The following is a 21543-nucleotide window of genomic DNA, read 5'->3' as shown; positions in this document are numbered from 1 at the left end:
AAATGGCATTGCGTACTTAGTGGCGATCCCTGCTGTTCCATAAAATCCCATTTCGTTCCCCAGCATTTATTAATGCTAATAACATTTTCATATTTTACGCTGAAAGCATTTTGAAAAAAAAAAACCCTTAGAAACCCCAGCAGCTCAACGAGATGGGCAAATAGAGAAGGATGGGGCGAGTGGGTGCGAAAGAGCAGGGGAGATCGGAAGTCTTTGTTTAAAATGTCATTAGCTGTGAATGGCAGCCATGTTGCCATTTTAGCCATTCTGTAAATAACGTACGGTACGTCATGCAAATGTTAAAACCGCATTTGCATTTGCCGGCTGTCAACGTTCAGGGCACAGAAAAAAAAACTGGTGCCCCAGAAACTTCACATAAATGTACCCCCTTTACACAAAGAAATACAACTATAGAGAAGTGAAATAAAAATAATACATTAATGTATTTATGGGTAATAATATATTAACATATTTATATGACTTGCATCGAATTTTTATTTTTTTCGAAGACTTCTTTATATGCTTTCGCTTTAAAGATATATTTTATTTTATAATTTGCTTAGTTGTTTAATACTATAATATTTTAGGCAATAAATATTAAATATTTTCGTTGTTAAGGAACTTACAATCCATTTGTGAATTTTAAATTATCTTACTTTGTAAAATAGGTTATTATTTATTTATTATTTTGTTTAAAGGCAAGTGTAAATTATCTGCAGCAAATATTATTGTAGCTTTAACAACTGTGGCCTTAAGCTATAAAATAGGTTATTATTTGTCTAAAACAGTTCATATTTTAATAATTAGAAACTAACTATCCTTTTCGTGACCAATATTTTTTTGCGTGTTACCACTCGGAACTGTGGGCGTGGCATTGTTTATATGATGAGCGGAAAAGTATCCGAGAAAATGTGCAAAATCCAAGGCGAAAGATGTCTCCACCGTCATTTGAGATGTGGAAAATGTAAGACTATGTGACATCTCGCAGGTCGCACCTGATTTCTTATGCACAGCTGCATCAAGAAGTGCATTAAATTCGCATAGCACACCGCACGGCACACACACGCGCATAATGCCATTGATTGTATGGGTGGAGCACGGAGAAAGGCTTTCTCTCCCTCATGCACATGCACGTGCAGCTGCACCTGTGTGCGTGTGGGCGGCCAAGGGGTGTGGGATGCCTGTTCTAAATTATTAAGCACCTTGGACGTATGCATGACAGAGGAGGCCCCAGAAACACTCAAATTGAAAGCCATAAACCCAACTCAATGAAGGCCAAATGAGCGGAGACACGGAGTAATGGAGCAAACACATTCGCAGCTTTCTTTTCTCCCAGGCGGAGAAAGTGAACTAATGGTATCCTAAGCCCGCTCAATGCTATGCGAGTATGTTGTTTTATTTTATATAATTTCAAACAGTTGCCAAAGCTGCAGGATTTGAAATGTATGATATTTACTCTTACTTATTTATTTATTTCTCATAACATAGTGGGGATTTTGTGGGGATTTTTCTATGAAATTGTATCTACATATATCGTTTTGATGTCATTTAAAACTTAGTTTTTTATAGGAGAATTAAAAGTGTATAACTAAAAGTTGGAGTTCTTTATTTAACCGTTTAAATTAAATTAAAACTGAAATTTTAATGTTCAATTTTTAATGGCTGTTCTTAACATTTACAATTTATTTAAAATTATTTTTTTATTTTTAATTAAAATAATAATAGGTATTAGACAAAGATAAAAATATTTTGTTTAATCTTAAAACCTAACATATTAAAACAATTAAAGATTTAGCAATTAATTTGTTTGTGAGTAATAATTATTACTAATAAAATTGTTCAGTACCTATTATTTCATTTATATTTGTATTTCAGTTTTACTTAAATTATTCAGGTATTTAAGGAACAGCCTAGGCACCTTCAGTTCCACTTGGTTTGCCTGTACTTGAGGCTATTCATGTCTCCCGATAGTTTCGCACACCCAAATCAATTAAGTCCCTTGATGAGTTTGCCCACTCCAGGCCACAATGATTAGACACCCATTCACAGTCACAATTACATTTATGGAGTGCAGTTCATCGCCTTCCGCCTGCTTATTCATCCTTGAACGTGAATTCGTAACCCTAGCCGTATCCATGTCCGCCTTCATATTGTTCAAATAAGCAATCAATGTTCATTATTTATAAATGTTTGTTTACCTAAGCATTTTACGATATTTTCCCCCTGCTTTCACTTTGTATTTTCGTTTCCTTTCCTTTTTATTTCCCTTCGTTTGTTTTGTTTTCACACTATTAGCCGTGGCCCATGTTTGCCTTGGGGTCCATGAAATTCACTCGAAAGGATTGGCTCGAACCCTTTTGGGGGCTTAGAAACAGTTTACTTCTTTAACGGGGTAACAACCCTCAAGTACAGTGTCTTACATGGCTGTAAGGCGGATTTAATGGGGGCCTAAAATAGATGCTGGCCATAGGCAAGAGATTTACCAATAATTCTAAAGCAAAATGTAAAAGAAATACATAAAAACAATAAAAGCTCATGACTAATACAAGTTCTAAGTTTTTTTTTAAACAGTAACAGTCTTTATATTTTCTATTCTATTATAAGGGGTTTCTTTTAAACTTTTTCCAATTAATAGGGGTACTGCATTTGATGTCCATTGAATATTATCCATTAGCTGTCTGGCAAATATTTTGAAGTGAATAATATGCCCGATAATATGCCGATAAGTCATAATTAAATCGAAAATTCCTGTTCGTATTAGACAGATATAATTGTTCACTCTAATTTAATTAAACTTTTATCGGTTGTCGATACATTCCCTTTGGTTTTCCAGCTGTTTGACATGCATTTGCATGCCGCTCAATTAGTGACTAGTACAACTAATGTTAAAGTGTTGGCATTAAATTGTATTTCGATAGCCAGGGGCAGAGCCAAAAAATTAGTGTACACATATGTATTTGCGTGTGCGAATTATGGTTTTATAATTACCATTGGCATGTGTGCATCTCTATCTCTATTTCTATCTCTCTATCTCTATCTCCATTCCTATGGCCGTCTCTTTGGGTTTTATGTTTTGCATCCGTGCAAGTGTGTAATTTAATTAATTTTATAATAGCCTGCCGGTTACACAACTGAAAGCAATAAACCAGAGTCAATAATATTTATTTATTCCATTCAGTAGGTATTTTGTTTAGCTGCGTTTTAATGAGTTTCGCAGTTTTATTCTAAGGGCTCTGTGGGAGTTTCATAGGTATTTCAATAAATAAAATAATCCCTCAGCGATATTTGACTCTTGTTTATCGATTTGCTGATTTGCATTGAATTTATTTAATGAGGAAATCAAATATTCTTGTTACCAAGGCAAAAAATAAAAGTCGAAGCAGCCAAACTCTTTAATTAAAATGCAACATTTTCAAACAAATAATCTGGTTTAGTACCATATAATTTACATAACCTCTGCTGATTTTAATGAGAACTCTGATAATAGTATTTCATTTGTATTTAAATTTTAAATATTCTATGCGGCCGAATTCTCGATATCATTTTAACTTTTGTTATTGAGTTTATTTCCTGTCACCTAATTAAAAACTCTTAACTAGAGAAAATGTACTAGTTCAATTTGTCGGTCAGTTCGACAGCAAAAAGTTCGCCAACTTTTATTTTATAGGTTTGTCATATACACGCTGAGAAAACGATTATGTCTTCCCGAGCAGTTTAACTTCATGTTAATTTCGTCTGGCAGATAACAACCTAGAACTTTAACCTGACATTGAGAAAACGGTCCTTAGAATGCCCTGGTTTTACCCCATGTTGCGATTGACCCTAGTAAAAGTTGTTTTGTTGTCCGATTCATTAACAAAGTTAAGGTTAATTGCTGCCGAGCAAAGTCCAGGCGAAAGTTAGTCGAAGTTTTCACGTAAGTTGATTGATTAGTACCGGGGTCGGGTGCTAATTTAATTTTGAATGAATAAAATAAGTTTGGACAGCCAGTACAAGCGATAATGATTGGCCTGCTGTTTTTTTGTATAGTTTTAGTGTTTGATTCGAAATTGCTGATGCGTTCGAAATCCTTCAGCTAGCCTTAGATTCTTGCCCTTTTTAATCCGAACTTTTTTGCAACATTAACTAACCCGGCGATGTTCGTTTAAGCCGGAATGCAAATTGACTTGTTTCCGTTGCTAGCCGTCTCCTTCTCTGCCTCTCCAGCCGTCTCTTTCACTTGCACTTGCCATCTCCCTCTATTACTTCCTTGGGCCATCTATTATGTAGATGGTATAAAACAAAGAACGGGCCACCTTCCATCGTCTGGTTTCGTGGTTTTGATTTTCCCTTTTGCACCTACATTCATACCTCCCTTCTCCTGATCTCCCCTCGCTTTTCCCCCCTCTGTGCTTTTCCTTTTAGCCCGATTCCGTTTCGCTTTTTTCCTCCTTTTCCTCGCCAGCTTTTGGCTTAAGTTTTGCAATTTTGAGCTAATTCCTGCGACGACGAAGCCGCTTTCTCCACTTTCACCTCCCTTGCCACGATTCCCCTAACAGTTTTTATCGTTAGTTGGTACTTTATACACTGCCGGAAAATGTGAAAATGGAAAAACTATATCTTCTGCTTAAAAATGGAATTTCTTTTTAAGAACATGATTTTTTAGATTATTTAATTTTAACAAATTCTTTAAAAGTTGAAAGGTTTATACATTCATGCATTACATTATACATATACAAACAAATCCTGTGCAAACAAAATAGCTTAAAACTTATTTATGACAATTACTTCATGTTATTTATCGACTGTAAGATATCAGCAAAGCAAAAGATATCGTGCTTTACCTAAAAACTTAAAACTAAGTAAATCTTTAAAGGGTTAATTTAATAAACTTGCATATAGATTTAAATATCGATAAAATAAACACTCATGAACTAAAATAGCTTTTTGAATATATATAATTTATATAATATGTGAACTTATCGATTGTAAAATATCAGTTAAGCAAGAGATATCGAGAAAGCGCAGCCAACTTAACTTTGGAGGCAGCATTTTGATAAACGGCAATAAAGAATATTTAAAGTTGACAGTAAATTGTATCATTCATGAGATTCTTTTAAGAGCTTTTTTATCTCTGTACTCGGCACACCTTGCTTGATTTTTCCGGGAAAAACAGGGGGGAACAGAGCTAGATTTATGCATTGCCATGGTGCTCGGCTTGTTTCGCGGATTCCTTTCCCTACCCTTTTGTCATTGCAATTTAAATCCACGCACCCGGCTACAAAATGGAATTGAAACGGAAAACGGAAGCGGAACTGAACGGACGGATTCGCCTATATTGAGATTTATTGTCTCATCGCTCTAATTACAATAAGGCAGTGCCCACCACTGTGCGTGGGAATGTCGCCCATCTTTATTCCAGCCTCGATTCCAAAACCCATTCCTCGGATTCCCGTGGAGCGCGCCAAGAAATTCAATTTAAATTACTTTTTAATGTCCTGTGCTCACACAGACACACATCTACACACACACCCACAGCAAACAAATACCAAGGGAAGGCTGGAAAATTGTTTAAAAGTGCATTTAATTTGGGTCAAACGTCGTCCTTTTGCAAAACTCTTGCAAAGGAATAAACCGAATGGCCAAAGGGCAGATTTGTTTATTCACAGAATTCGTTTGACTATTTGCTCGCCTTTGCCGCCTTGCGATAAGTACATATATTCTGCTTAACTCCCATACTTTTTCGATCAATAGTGATTACCTAAATGCAGTGGCATGCTGGCTATAATAAAAGTTCATGCCCTAAAGGAAAAAAAATTTGGCAGAAACCCGAAAACCATAATAATTTAACTTTGAACAGATAATTGCATGTGTTAGCTAATTAAATACATTTTAGCCGAGTCGGGATTCTGCAATTGGCATAAATGTTGTTTATATTTAGGTATTTTTCCCCTAAGTAAGCATCTAAGAAAATTATTTTTAATTGCTAATTCAAGCAAGCTTAATTTGTTTCGTAAGAAACTGTAAGTAATAAAAAATTGCACAACCTTAAAATAACTAATATTTTTTCGTACTTCCAACTAATTATTATGGTTTGTTATTGTACATATTTTTGCTTCAAAAGCAATACTTTCGATACACACATAGCAAAGATAATATAAATAGTATTTTATCGATTATGTTATTGAACTCCACTTTTGATATTGTTATTATACAAAGTTCAGTTTGGTTTTTCTTCATTGAAGATAACGATAACTAATTAATTCATAAAAATGTGAAACGATATATTTCGATATATACACATAGCGATGGGACATTTTCGATAATTATAACAGTTATAACAGCTAAAGGTCTCGACTATAGCCTTTTCTCTGGTTTTATTTGAATTACTATTACTTGTTAAATTTAAAATATTATTGGTTTTCTAAATTTGGGACGACATACATATATACATGTATACATAGCGATGAGACATTTCCGATATATTTATATTTTAATTAATATTATTTAGTAAATAAAAAATATTTGAAAAATATTATTGCCCTTTTTAAATTTAGCAACGACATTTTTTCGATAACTTAAATTTTGATATTGATTGAAGTGCGATATTTTCGATAACATCTTTTGGTCCTTATCAACTCGCTTTTCCCTCGATCGAGCCGCCGAAGGGAAATCGTTCAGCATAGTCACACACTCACACTGACAAGCCAATATCGAGCCCGAATCTAAGCCAAGAGATAAAATACCCGAAAAACCGGAAAACCCGAAAAACATGTCAACCAGCTTTAAGTCGAGAATTCCGGAGCGCGTTAAGCACTCGCTGACGGCGCTGCATGGGCCAAATTCGCGGGTTACGCGCTCGCGAAGCATCGCTCGTCCGAATCGCTGTACACTGTACCGCTCTAAGTTGCCGCTGCCGATCAGGATGCTGACCGCTTTGGTCAGGGAGGTACCGCCGGAAGCAGCGGCAGCGGCAGCGGCCACCAGCAGCAGCAGCAGGAGACCGGAAACGGAAAGGGAAACCGAAGCGGTGATCCGCTCGCTAGTGCGATGCTCGATTCCGCCGGCGGTACGCGGCAATCGCACCTCCTTCCGTCGCATCCAATTGGCCCACTGTTCGCCCCAGGTGGCCAGTGTCTCGCTGACGATGAAGCCCCAAAACCGATGGCAGAATGCCAGCGCACTGAGTCCGCCCCAAAAACCCCACACGGTGCAGCAGCCCGTTGCCCCGGTGGTGGTGAAACGCAAGCGCACCGAGGACGAGGTGGTGTCCGCGAAGAGCCTCATCGAACTGGTGGCCGGAAAATGGCAACCGGATATGAAAATGATGCGCTTCCTGTGCAGCGATCATCGGCTGATCAATGTGCCCAGCCGCCTGATGTACCGCTACTCGGAAATTATGTGCCACCTGGAAATGGAGGAGCAGCCCATCGAGCTGCGGGCCATCCGATCGGTGACCCTGCTCCGGGTGGTCATGTGGATGCATCAGAAGAGCCTGAACGGAAACGGTGAAGTGCTGACTGCCGGACTCGAGCAGAGTTGCATTTGCGCCAACCAGGAAAAAGGAAACGGAAATGAAAATAACACCGAGAACAGTTGTGAAATCACTGAGAACATTCAAGAAAATGATGCAAGCATAACTATAAATGCTCAATCTATAATAAACCAAATGTTTAATGCATACAGCGATAGCGAGGATGAAACTACTGAGAGCAGTTCTGAAAGCAGTGAGAGCAGTGAGGAAAATGATAGTGCCGATAGTATCGACTTTGAAATGAGCAATGGCTACAGAAAATACGGATATCAGAATACCAAGAACAGCTGCAAAAGGACAGAAAGATTGCATAATCGAATTGTTAAGGTCTATAATAAAAGAGGATATAAAACTGCCGAGAATAGTTGTGAAAATTACGAGAATGCTGAAAATGTAATATACAAGAAACTTAATGGCTACACAGAAGGCGGAAATGAAAAGGTCGAGAACTGTATACTAAATGATATATGCAAAATTGCGGACCTTGCAAATGGGATGCATTTCAGAAATGCAGGGAACATAACCTCAAACACTGGGAACACTCAGATGAAAGCCAGAACCGGAAATGACTTCAATACGGAAAGCGGAAATGAGCAAAATGCAAATGGCAGCTGTAGTGACAAGGAAAATACTATTCACAATATATATGAAAACAACAGTCAAGATCGTTTTGTAATTAGTCCCAAAAATACTGGAATTTTCAGGGAGAACAGTGGAAACGGTATTGAGAATGGCAAAGAAAAGGGCACTATCGAAGGCAGTAGTTTAAGTGAAAATATATTTCGTACCAGTGGGAAGCCAAATTTCAGTGAAATAAATCTAAATGGAAATGGAAATGCAAACGAGAACAGGAATGCAAGTGAACAAAAAGTTCCCATCGTTGAGAATTTAAAAAGTGAGGCCTCTGAACTCAGTTCGTGGGAGCAGCGATTGTTGGGCAGTGAACTCTACCAGTTGGTGGAGCTCATCCTGGCCGCTCACTATTTGGGCGTGGATTCGCTGACCCTGCTGGCCACCCATCATTTTGGCGAGCTGATGGCCCAAAGGACTCGCACGGAAAGGTGCATCATGCTGAAGATTCGCACACATTTGGCTGGCGTGCGTCAAACTCTGGACAACCATCGTCCGCGAATCCAGGAGATAATGACGCAGGAGAGGTATCCGAATCCGAATCCGAATCATCTGAGGCCGCAGCGAGAAAGTCCAGCTTTTGCTGCGGTCAACAAGGAGCTGCTGCTGGGTCCCAACAAGATGTCCAGGATCCGATCAGCACGAAGAACTGAAGGTCCTTGCGCCATCGAGACCTCGACCCCACTCTGCTCCAATAGACATCGCCACCACCAGAACTGTTTTCACACCAGGTTTTAATTCGAAATCCCTTGGATTGTAAAGGCAATAGAGAGCTTTTGTACACTAGTTTTTTTGTCAAACCTCTCAGTTTCATTGTTTCGTTTTCATTTCATTTCGACAATCGGTGTTTTTTCTGTGTTGTGGTTCATGTGTGGTTGGCCTGTTGCTTATTCATCTTAACGATATATTTAATTGCGTAATAAATGCGAGGACCTCGGTTGGAAACTGCTAAGAAGACGCACACCTCAAAGTTGATTAATCCGCTGGCAGCGCAACTTTTACTCGACCAAAGCCACGGTGGACACTCATTTTGGTTTAATATGGCACTGGAAATAATACATTTTAGTTGGGGACATTTTATGAATACGGTTTCAGAAATATTTTAACGTATATTTTTATAAATTAAAAAATTAACAAACATGTAAAATACATTTGAAAATATGTATATATTTAGTAAACAGTAAATATAATCATGTTGTTTGGTATATTCATATTTTGTTATGTTAAAATTCCAAGTAGTTATTGTTATTATGTTTAATAGTTTAAATATGTATTGAATAAGTATGCTAAAAAATAAACATATATTTAATTCTACATATATTCTGTTATGCTTATATGCTTCCTTTCGTATAGAATTTATTAAAATTAAAATATATACACATTTTTAATGATTATGATATATATGTTATTAATCTTTTCTATGCCAATTTTCACAACCCAAAATAACGATTTTAAAGGTATCAACTGTGATCTCTGAGAACTCTTGAATGACAAATCAAATATTCTGTGTTTTCCTAGAAAACATCGATACTATCGATACGATATTGTGAAAATATCAAAAATATTGATAGAGTAAAATATCGAAAATATAGATAGACTAAGATATCGATATTTTCAAGCTCTATTTGCGGGAGCCATAGACACTATATTTTGTTTTCAGTGCTGCTGGGGCATAATTAAGAGGAACCACCTGCCAAGTAACAGGGATGCTGGCTGTTCGAGTGGGCGGTGGTGAATGATGTCGACTATCCCCACAACCGATGTGCGGCAATTAAGCGATAAAATATGCAGCAAGCCAATTATGCGCACATTAAATGCCCACGACCACCTATTTCCCTCAGATCAATGGGCCGAAGTTCAGGTAGTGCCCCATTTGTTTTACCTTCCTCCCCCTTTGCCGCCCACAACTTTCTCCGCCTTTCTCGTACTCATTCTCCGTTTGGCGAGGAAAGTTTTCGTACAACTTGTTTGGCTTGTTGAAAAGGTCATGCCGCATTAATTTTAGATGGCATTGCCGCGAGTTTTCAAGTTCTCAAGTTTTTAGCGACTTTGCACATAAGCCGTTAAGCAGGAGAGGCCAAAAAGGACAACAAACAGGACACTAGCCAGTGTGGTAAGCACCTCGAAGGAGATTTGCTCGCGGCCAATGTTTTCGGAGAAGTGGCTGGGAAACAAAGTTTTCCCACTGTCAATCGCATTGCGAACGTGTGGTCTTCTTCTGTTTGTTCAAACTTTCCTGCAATTTTCTTTTCAAATGGCATCCATACGTTTCGGGTTAATCTATAATGGAAAACTTTTGTTTTTCCTTGGCTTAGTGGAATGTGAAATAAATACATTTTAAAGTAAGGGTTTCTTGAGCAGCCTTTTTTCTATAACAATTTTAAAAAGTCTAACCACTCAAGAAGAAACGTAAATAATATTTTTACTTAGTTACCTCTATTTACTTAAATTTTAACAACATTTAACTTATAATGGAAACCTATTGTTTTACATTTGTGTACATTTAAACGCATAGTTTTCTTTGCTCGCCTTTATTCTATAATAATTTTATAAATCTGAGCACTTAGGAGGGAACAGAAATAATATTTTGGCTTAGTTAACTAGATTTTACATATTTCATTTTATTTTTAAAACTAAGCTAGAGAGGCCTTTAGTAATATTAAAAACGAGCTGGAAAATACCAATTAAAATTTGTGGCATTTATTAGACACCAACTAATACTATTTTATTTGCGTTAAAAATGTAATCTTTACTAAATATATGCGTAGTTACTTATCACTAACTTGTAAGCCAAACTAATGGAAACTTTCCACTAAACTCACTAAATAATGGTCTATATATACCCGTTCCTTGGGTCAATTGTCGCTGCTGAAGCCCCACTAAAATCCCATTCGCGTGGAGTTCAAGGACCCGATCCGACTGTTTTATACGTAACTAAAATTATGGAGAACAATATAAAAGACGTCGGGCGAGTGCAACAAAGGGAAATTTAATAGACCTAACGACGCCATCATAATGAAGCAATGGCAAACACACGCACTTGTGTGCACGTGTATCTGTATCTGTAGCAGTAGCTACAGCTGTAGCTGTATCTGTATCTGTATCTTTATGTGTATGTGAAGCAGCCATTTTTATTTCTGTAACACGCATACGCCCCGTGGTCTGGGTTGATTTTTGTTTTATTTCGGACGTGTACGTCTTCTCCTTTTGTTATTGCTGGCAAATCGCGTGAGCACCTTAAATGCCCGAATTTATTCGTGACCCGCGGCAAAAGTAAAGAATGAACTTCGATTACTTGCGGGGCAACAGGTTGATCCAACCGCCAATTGACAACCGTCCGTCTGTTTCCATTTCGAAATCATTTGCTTCGTTTTTGGCCATTGCCGTTGCTTATGAAAATCCACACGAAAGTTGTAGACAAGTTTTTTATACTCATTACTCGCTCGTAAAGTGTTGGGTATATTGAGTATTTTGGCATCATCTTTGGGACTCTTCATTTTGAGTAGAGTGCACAGGAGAGCTCTAAATGATTTAAGTTTCAACTTTTTTATAGCCTTAAAGTGGACTATGAAATTTTGTATCTTAAGAGAGGCTTAACTTTTAAAAATCATAGGGAATTGCAGCTAAGATTCCGTTTGGGTATTTATTCTAGGGTTTTTTTGAAAGATTTGTCGTGAAATATTTTGGATAAGTATATGTTCTAATTGTTGACTATTTTCTATTGCCTTACACTTGGATCATCTTTGGGACTCTTCATTTTGAGTAGAGTGCTCAGGGGAGTCCTAAATGATATAGATTTCTACCTTTTTTATGCCCTAAAAGCATGCTGTGATATATTTTATCTTAAGAGAGCTTTTGGATTTGAAAATCATAGCGAATCGAGGTTAGGATTCCCTTTGGAGATTTATTAAAGGGTTTTTCAAAGAGTTTTTTGTGAATTATTTCGATGAGGATTATATATAACTGCTGATTATTTTCATTTGGTTCCCGTATCCCTTTATTCCGCCATCGCATTGTGGCAGTTTTTGCAATTTACCAGTTGATATTTCTCGTTAGCGGTAATGTATAGCAGCTCGGTGCGATATAACTACCCCTTAGCTCCCCGATTATTCCCGCCCCGCTGCCCTCAAGCCGCAACTTTGATAAAGGAGAAACTTTTGTCTACCGCAAGCGAAATGAAAATCGTGCATTGAACTGTGGGCTTGGCCCAAGTCGCCCCTCTCCTGTCATTTAATCCATTCCAAAGTTTTCTGCTCCGTTCTGTTCTGTTCTGTTCTGTTACACTCAACAATGTTCCGTCTGTCAGCGCAACGGGTTCGCTTGATTCATCAGAAGACATGGCCTCGCCTCGATATCGTGTTGGTTCCACGGGGAAAAGGAAAAATAAAGGCAGGGATGGGGAAAATGGGTGTGGGAATGGTGGAACTTTTCCACATATCAAGCACCAAATCTAGTGGATTTCCATTACAATTCGCCGGCTTATCCAGTTTAATTGATTAAACACAAGTGCTAGATTTGGCAGGGGAAATGCTCAAAAACTTTAGCTCGGCTAAAATTTTAAACTGTGACCACAGGGATCCAAAGTCTAGCAAAAGTTTTCATTTTACTGCAGAAAGGAGAATACAAAATGCTTGTCCAAACTTTTAATTAATCGCAAATATTCAACGGGATATATTATCTTAACATCTCAGTTTAAAATTCTAGATATACCAGCTGATTTATTTATATGGTATGGCTATATAATAACAAACTAGCTTTAAAGAAATTTTTTCTTCAATTAATATTAGTGTTGATATGTGGTATTGAGAAGTTTTTAATAGTTTTTTATACATTTCACAATTTTAATAAAAGGATCCATTGATATAATTTGTAAAAACATTTTAGGGGTTTTACATCGAGTGATTCAAGGTTCTGAAAACTCGTGGATTTTAATCCTTTCAACTTCCCTATTGTTCTGATACGGATTGCAGATACAAGATAATACTGTTTTGTTAATATTATTGTTCAGTCGATTAAAATATTTTGTAAATACATTTTAGGGGTCTCGCATCGAAATAAGGTTCTGAAATACTCTAATCCTTTCAACTTCCCTATTGTTCTGATACGGATTGCAGATACAAGATAATACTGTTTTGTTAATTTTATTGTTCAGACGATTAAAATATTTTGTAAATACATTTTAGGGGTCTCGCAACGAAACAAGGTTCTGAAAACTATAGTATTTACTCGTGTACTTTAATCCTCTCAACTGCCCTATTGTTCTGATACGGACTGTACGATGCCGGTGCTGTTTCTGTGATTAACGTGCAGCAGAGCTCATTCCGAATGATTTATTAAGTGCTGTCTTTCCGCCCCCATCCCCGTCCGCTTCCACGCCCCTGCTTTTCAGTGATCATTTCCATTCAGTGGCGCACATTAAGTATACGCCCCGTGTGACCACAGCAACAATTGCATATTGTACTTAATACGATGATAAACATACAGACGTATGTTGGTCGAAAATGATGTATATAATGAGGGTGGTCGAGTTGAGTGGGGATGAGTTTGTGGAGGATGGTGGGGGGGGGGGGGGGGAATCATTGTTGAGCCTGGCCAAGTGGCACAAATGGAGGCAGTCGCTCATTCAAGGAGAAGTACAGCAACAACAACAGTAATGAAAATATAACAACAAACAATGAGGGGCAATAACAATAACAGAAACAGCAACAGCAACGGCAAAAAACAGAAATTAAGAAAGGCGAATAAAAAAAAACAAGTGAAGCCAATCAAACAGTCAGCGGTTGTCAATTAAACTTAATTATGTTGTACAGACGGGCACAAGATGTTGGCAACTTGCCACGACAGCAGCTTTGGCTATCCACCTACCAGATTGCCACGCCCCCGCCTTCGCCACCGCCCACTTTCTGCTGCCAGTCAAAATTGTGTGTAAATTGAAAGCTTTAACAAAACTAATTGAGCTCAGCAACGAAAATGGATGGAAAAACATACAAACTGATTTGATTGCATGGACGGGGATTTAGCTAAAAAGCACTTGATGATTTCGTTTATCGTAGACACAAACAAGGATGGCACTTGATTTTTGATTTTTATTGATTTATTTCGGTTAGGTATAGTATGTATTCGTTTAAATAACAAGTAATATGTCCAGATGTATTGGAATTAAACTTGTTTCAAATGCTGTCAACGCCTGAATATAACTAAATTGATGGGGTTACTTGTAAAATATCTTAAGATTGCATTTGATTCCTACAAATATAATAATTAAATATTATCTATGAACTTAATTAATAGGTAAAATATTCGGAAACAAATGAATTTCATTTTTTTGAATTAAAATATTATTCAAAAATCTTTCAAAAGGCCTGAACTTTATCAAATATCTATAGGTATTTTACTTTATCTTTAAATTAAATGAAATGTATAAGGCCACTTCTAAAATATCTTAAGGTTGAATTTGATTCCTACAAATAATATAAATAAATTCAGCCTAACTAATAAAAATCCTTTGTGCATGACATACATTTCCAAAGTATTAATCCTAACTACCTTCAAAAATAACTAAACCTAACGATTTGACGTGATTGTCAGCAAGTTTAATGTCTTCACTATTACCAATATGCAAAATTAGTTCAAATCATGCTCCAATTATCCTATAACCACTATTGACACAAAGCGATTTTAAATTGGCCACCCTTCCGAATCAATTTTTCATCCAATTTACTTGCCAGTCTGCCGCTTAACCCTTGGCTAACCCTTGTAGTTTTTACTCACCCTCCCGAAGCATTCAATAGTTACCTTCGCCAATAATTGTCTGTCTGTCCGTTTTCCACCCCTATTCCACCCCCTTTTTACCTGTTCTTTCACCGCCTGTGGAAAACCTGCACTCCCTTGCACAAGGACTCGCATTAATTAGGTGTGGGTGCAGTGCAAACAGTATTAAAGTGGTGGGTAGAAAGGAGAAATGAATGGGAAAATGGGTGGGGAAAGCGAGTGGGGAGCGAATAAATAATAAATGGATCACACAAATCCAGGTGCATAGCCTCATATGCATTTTACATGCGATTGGCCACTAAATAAATAAATAAATTGATTTTATTTTCCGCCTTAATTGATACACACACGCGCATTTGTTGGCAATATGTTTTTGATTTATTTATTCCATGGATCCAGACGTATGCCTTCTTTCTGCCACAATAATTGCCGTAATTGTATCTATAAATTAATTTAACCCACACTGCTGGCATTTTTATTTTTATATTTGCCTACACATATTGCTGATTTTAATTGGGGACTCGAAAAAATGCCAATGCGTTTGTATATCATATCAAGATATCATTGTCATTCGATTTTTTTAATAGTTGTGAAGGGATTGTTTTGACGACTAAAAGTCAGTAGTGCATAAATACATTTATTGCCGTTTTTTGTTCTCTATAATATGAATTAAAATAATAAATAAGGAGCAATATATTAATTTGACCTAACTTTGGGAGGATTGTATAGCTTGTAAGATCTTTGAGTTGTTTTGATATTCATTCTTGGATGTTATACAAATTTCTAATTTAATTTCCAGTTGATATATACTAAGTCTAATCCAGCTTCCATCTCATTTTCTTCTTTTTTTTTTACAGGTAAGCGGTGTGCGATTCGAGGACAAGTATGAATCGTTAGGGCTCGGGGCTGGATGAAGTGTCAACCTAGTTAAACATCCGACGCTTATCCTTCATTCCGAAGGACCCCCTAAAAGCCGTCCCACTGAACAGATTTTCCCCCGTGGAAGGCCACTTTATGCTGCCCGCAGGCAGCTTCCTTCGAATTAGCTGCCAAGCAGAAATTGACGTTTATTGTTTTTAGAATTTTTATGAGCTCCTCTCAAGCGAGCGGAAAAAAAGAAAAACAACAGAGGAGGGTGGGCTGGAAAAGCCAGAGATCAATAGCCAAACGCTTGGCACGTTCGTCGCCAAGTGGGCACGAAAATCGTTTCACCAAATCACGCATACGCCTTGCTGGCAGTACAGTGCGTTTCATGCCTACTAGCTGAGAGTGAGTCGATTTAATTGCTGGCGGAACCAGATTAGATAAATATGTTTTATGGCTAACATCAAAATAACATGGGACAAGCAAAACCGACAATTGCCTAAATGTTTGCACCACTAAATGTAAGATTAGCCATTTAAATGTCCGTTTTGAAAATAAATATATATATATTTTTTTTTTTGCAATGACATATCTCTAAAAATTTCTGTCCTTGCTTGATTTATAATTTCATAGCATTTTTGGCTAAGCAATAATTTTTCTTTCATTTTCAACGATTTATTTAGCCATTCCTCGAGTTTATCATACGAAATGAACTGACCCTGCGTTAAATCGTTGAATATATTCTGGGAGTCATAGATTATGCATTCGAAAATGCACTTCGATACGGACTGTATGTCCCAGAAGCCAAGGGGCCTTGCCATTCCGTTGCCAGCAAGAGGTTTTTAGCATCACTTGCGCAGGCCAATATCACGCATACGCAGTGTGTGTTGCGCCGAGCGAAAATCGTTGCCTACTTTTTTGGGCCCAGGCGAATGCACGGCTTGGCCTTCGCTTTTTAAGCAGCTTTCTGCGGCAGCAGCTTTGATTTAGTTCCCTTAGATACTTGCACACTCTCACATGCACAGGCACACACACACAGATACAAAAAATAAAAGAGAACACGTGGATTTGCGAGCTGAAATTATATTTCCTTTTTTTTCTTGCAAGTGCTACTGCGACTCCCACTGAATCAAAAAATCAAAAATACAAGGAAAATGGGAAACCCTTTGCCGGGTCTGCTCTTTTTTATGATTGTCTTGAGGATTTTCGTTTTACATTTGTATGAATTTTTAATATGCCAACGAATAAAACAACAATGCGAGCCAAGAAGCCAAGAAAGCATAAATATCAAACAGCCAAAAGCGAAAAGGAATCGGAATCCGAATCCGAATCCGAATCAGCATCAGAATCAGAATCAGCATCAGGAGGGCGGGCCAGCAAATACAAAGATAAAAAGGAATATCAAGCCAAATAAACCTTAAGGACATTGTAATATTAATTCAAACGGACATACACAAAAGTGAACCAGAAAAAAAGGAAGCACACATTCAGCAACTTGAAACGGTCTTGGGGCTTTCGTCCTTTTTATTTCTTTTGTGGCTTATAAATGCTACACCCACACAAGCACACATGCCCACACACCCACACACACACACACACATGAAATTGGATTTGTATAGAGGTAAAAATCTGCCAAAAATTGCACAAAGTAATACGAGGGCCAAAGATTATCAATGTAGGATTCTGTGCATTTGGAAATGAAGCCGAAAATCTTTGTAAATTTCCAAAATTTACTTGCTGTCAAATGAAACGTTTTGTTTGCTGTCCTTGTCTGGAAAAAAATAAATGGTATCATATTCGCCATGAGCAAACAGAGATTTTCAAAATGCCACTTTTTGCCAGACGACAGAACAAAGCCGGACAGAATTTAATTAGAGCTCAGAATAAGAGCAAAGAAAATTCCTTTATTATGGGAGCCGAGGAAAATGCGTATTTAAACGCTTGTCGTACATATTTTATTCTCCACTTGATTTCATTTATGTATTCTCCCCGCGATTGTTCGGCAAGTAAGCGAATTTTAATTGCCTCCATAAAAAAGGGCAAAGGCGGGACAGAATGTTTTGTGGCATTCAGAGAAGCCTGGTAACTGGCTCAATTCTCGTTTGCCTCTGTTGGATATTTAAGCTGCCGGAAAATTCAGTACAATAGCTTAAGCTTTACGATGCAAAACAATCCGTACTCCAATGAAAAGTTTGCATTGAATAGCAAATTGAAGAGTTCTTATTATAAATTTTATCAATGGAAATATTTGAAATTTCTTTTTAAATCTTAACTTTACTACAAATATTTTCAAGCTAATCATAATAGTCAATTAGGGTATTCAATTGCGTTGCAAAAGTGTAAGTTTGCCAGACGAGAATTGTGAACGCCCTCTATTTTAAAACATCGTTGCAGGAAATTGACGTACAAAAGAAAGATAACTTTAAAATGTTTGTATTGCTCCAACATATAATCTAGGACTTTATTAACTTCGCTCTCAGACCATCGCTTAGTTTCGACCTCCTTGGCTCGCTTCCTTAAGGGTTTTTCTTCCATTGAAATTGTTATTCAATGATTTTGCTTTATAGAAGACAAATTTTTTTCTATTGCATTTAAAATTCAATTTGTTTCTTTCCTTTCACTGCCATTACCATGGATTTAAACCCAACTTTTCAGTATATTTTTAGTATTTTAGATCAAATTCATACCCATTATTAACCCCCTATTTCTACACAAGTATAACAGATTTGTATACATAGGCTGGGGTGTTGTAGGCCTTGAAAACTTTTTTGTATACAAATGGCTGTTGGAACTGCTTACACTTTTCCAACGTTTGCAACGCAATTGAATACCCTAATTGACTATTTTGATAACTTTTTGACAAGTGTGAAATGTAGGTTTATTTATTATTTAGGATAATAGAGTTGGATAGCTTTACATTGAAAAATTATTTTTCTGCTCATGCTATCGTTTTGGTGTTTGGCTAGGACTTAGAAAAGAATCTGGTAACACTACCAAAAAAGTGGTTCGTTCACACTATCGATATTTCAGTATATACTGAATTAGGCGCTGTTCACACATGAAAATCGTTTCATTTTCTTTATAATGTAAAAACCTTTTAAATTATTCCCAATCATTAAGACTTAGCATTTCCAAGGCAGTTCAAATGCCTCCAAAAGCACACAAATTTTAGTATGATTTGGGATTATCTTTGAGAACAAGGCGACCATCGCAAGAGCCTCCAAGGCAACTGATATGCGACTTTTTACACAGAACTCTCCTCGTATCCTCGTATTCGCGCATAATACACACACATTGTTGCCAAAGTATGCAATAAGGATAACAATTTCCCCAGACGCTTAAACTGACCTTACTCAAGTGCCACACACACACCCATACACACGCACACTGAGAGGATGGAAAAGGCCTTGGACTCCACTGCCACCCACATCATTTTGCCACCCCCCTTGGCGAAGTTTTCGTTTTTCGTTCTCCAGCTTTTATGTATTAAATTTTCAAGCAAGAAACTGAAACCGAAGTCAGATGGAGTGGAAACCATAATATTGTTTACATGTATTCAGGGTACACTGATTACCATATCCTTAAAGCGTTAAGCATCACTTAATGTTTTATTACAGTTTTATAAACCAACATTTCTTTTCTCCTTTGATTTTGATAGTATTTCTCAATAAAATTACTTACTAATTATTTCTTTTTATTTTCCTTTGAGCTCATAACTAATTAATTAACATTTAATTTAATTAATTTAATTAAAAAGAAATTCAACATTTATTTGCATTTATTTAAGCCTTTGCCAATTAATCTGATTCTATAATGTTCATGTAATTTCCAATATCCCCTGTAGCTACCATTTTATATTTACATAAATTATTTCATGCCATTCCATTACACATCTCAATGTTTTCTGTTAATCAGCATTCAATTGCACTTAAATATAAAATACACCTGACAAAAAGTGGCATATTTTCATTGCTTTTTTCTACCTATTAGCATAATTGAAAAATCAAATTTTAAATCACATTGCAATGCAATCATTGGAATGTGTAATGCAATGAGCTGAGAATTTGGTTATTGCATGCAAATGAGGGAACTCTAGAAAAAAACATCAAATAAACAACTGATTAACTGCCAAGGACTTAATGCGTTTTGATGTTTTTTCGCAAAATAAAATCTGTAATTGAAGTGAGTGGAAATTCACTTTAGTTTCAATCGCTTAAGCGGTACAAATGCTGTAATTTTTACTGACATCCCGCTGTTCTCGCTGTCACATTTATGGCGTACATCACACATATTTGCGGCGCCTTTGGATCAAAGTGGTTTGTCGTTTGCACCCAGCTGAGTTTTCCCCGACCCCCCGCCAATTTTCCGCACCCCCCACCTACCCGCTGCCTTTAAAGTCTGTGCGGTTTTCCCACCAAAGAGAAATTGAAGGCGAATCGATTGAAGTCTCCCGTTGCGTTGAACTTTATCCATCTTTTCTATGTCGAACTTAAAGCAAGCCACACATTTTCCAGGACCACAAAGTGGGAGTGCACTTAAAAAAATATGTGTGATTAGAAAAATAATATAAACAAACTAATCAATTATTTTATAGGGACTTATATTAAAAAAGAATATAAATTCAACATAACAAAAATAATTATCTTTGTTATAATTATAATAATAATAATAAATATATATAATAATAATAACAATAATTATAATTATTGTTATTTATTTGGCTAAATCCCAAAACAAAAAATTTTCGAGAGGTACTTTGATAATATAATAAAATAAATCAAACAATTTATTGGGATATATACGAATAAAGAATATAATTTCAACGCCACAACAATAATTATTCAATTTAATTTTGGCAAGGTCTTAAAGCTAAAAAGAAGTCTGACTGAAAAGGAAAAAGTATCCGGGAGCTTGTTAGCTCAGTTTAATTTCTCTGCCTAACTATTTTGTACTATCTACACTGCCTTAGAAAAATAATAGTTATAGATGAGAAAGAGAGAGATAAACGTTTTGTTTATAAATCAAAAATGCAATAATTAAATAATTAATAAAAAGTTGAGAAATATATATAGATGAAATAGAGATGGAGTTAGTAAATCAATAAAGTAATATTTTTTTTCGGTGTAAGCGACTGCTGCAAAAAATCCTTTTCGTCCCGAATGAACTATAATATTTAGTGCTGCTGGTGTGGCGCGCTTTTCTCGTTTATTTTTTGGGTCCTCGACGTCTCGCAGCGAATTGATTTTCCATGTAAGCACATTAAGAGTGTTTTCGCAATTTGCCTGTGGCTCACATAGTTAGTTCATCAATCAGTCAATCAGTCAATCAGTCAGTCAGGCTAGCCCGCCAGCCAGCCAGGCAGTCAAGCAGTTTCCATGACTGTTATTACAGGACAACATGAAAACTTGTGTGCTCGGCCAGAGAAAAGTGCTGGCTTCATGGAAAATCGTTTTTCCGCCGCTCAAGTGTGTGTGTGTGTGGGTGTGTTTGTGTGTGTATTTAAGTCTCATCAAGTTAAATGGAGGATGGCGAAGACGCAAAGTATTCATTTTATTTTACTTTTCGTTCCTTGTCGAACTGAAAAACTGTAAAACAATCAAAAGGACATAATTGAATTGCATAACTTTTAGCGAGTGTGTTTTTTGGTGGGGGTGTGGTGGGGGATCTTAGAGGAAAAGCGGGTAAGGCAGGGGAAACAGGAAGTGAAAAACATCGCTGCCTACCGCGGGAAAACTTTTGTCATTTTCCATATCCCCAACAAATAC

General features: G+C 36.9%; 2 protein-coding genes across 2 annotated transcripts in view; both read left to right on the top strand.

Moving 5' to 3' along the window:
• Window positions 1–21543, top strand: part of LOC119558173 (high affinity cGMP-specific 3',5'-cyclic phosphodiesterase 9A) — a 140330-nt gene that overhangs the window by 47247 nt on the left and 71540 nt on the right. The window lies entirely within an intron of this gene.
• Window positions 6677–9183, top strand: LOC119558174. The gene has a single exon (XM_037871440.1). The coding sequence runs from the start codon at window positions 6752–6754 to the stop codon at window positions 8879–8881; it is 2130 nt and encodes a 709-aa protein (XP_037727368.1). The 5' UTR covers window positions 6677–6751; the 3' UTR covers window positions 8882–9183.

Source organism: Drosophila subpulchrella, chromosome X, assembly GCF_014743375.2.
Source record: "Drosophila subpulchrella strain 33 F10 #4 breed RU33 chromosome X, RU_Dsub_v1.1 Primary Assembly, whole genome shotgun sequence".
Classification (NCBI taxonomy): domain Eukaryota; kingdom Metazoa; phylum Arthropoda; class Insecta; order Diptera; family Drosophilidae; genus Drosophila; species Drosophila subpulchrella.
The sequence above is the reverse complement of the archived record's forward strand: the minus strand, read 5'-3'. Positions and strand labels throughout refer to the sequence as shown.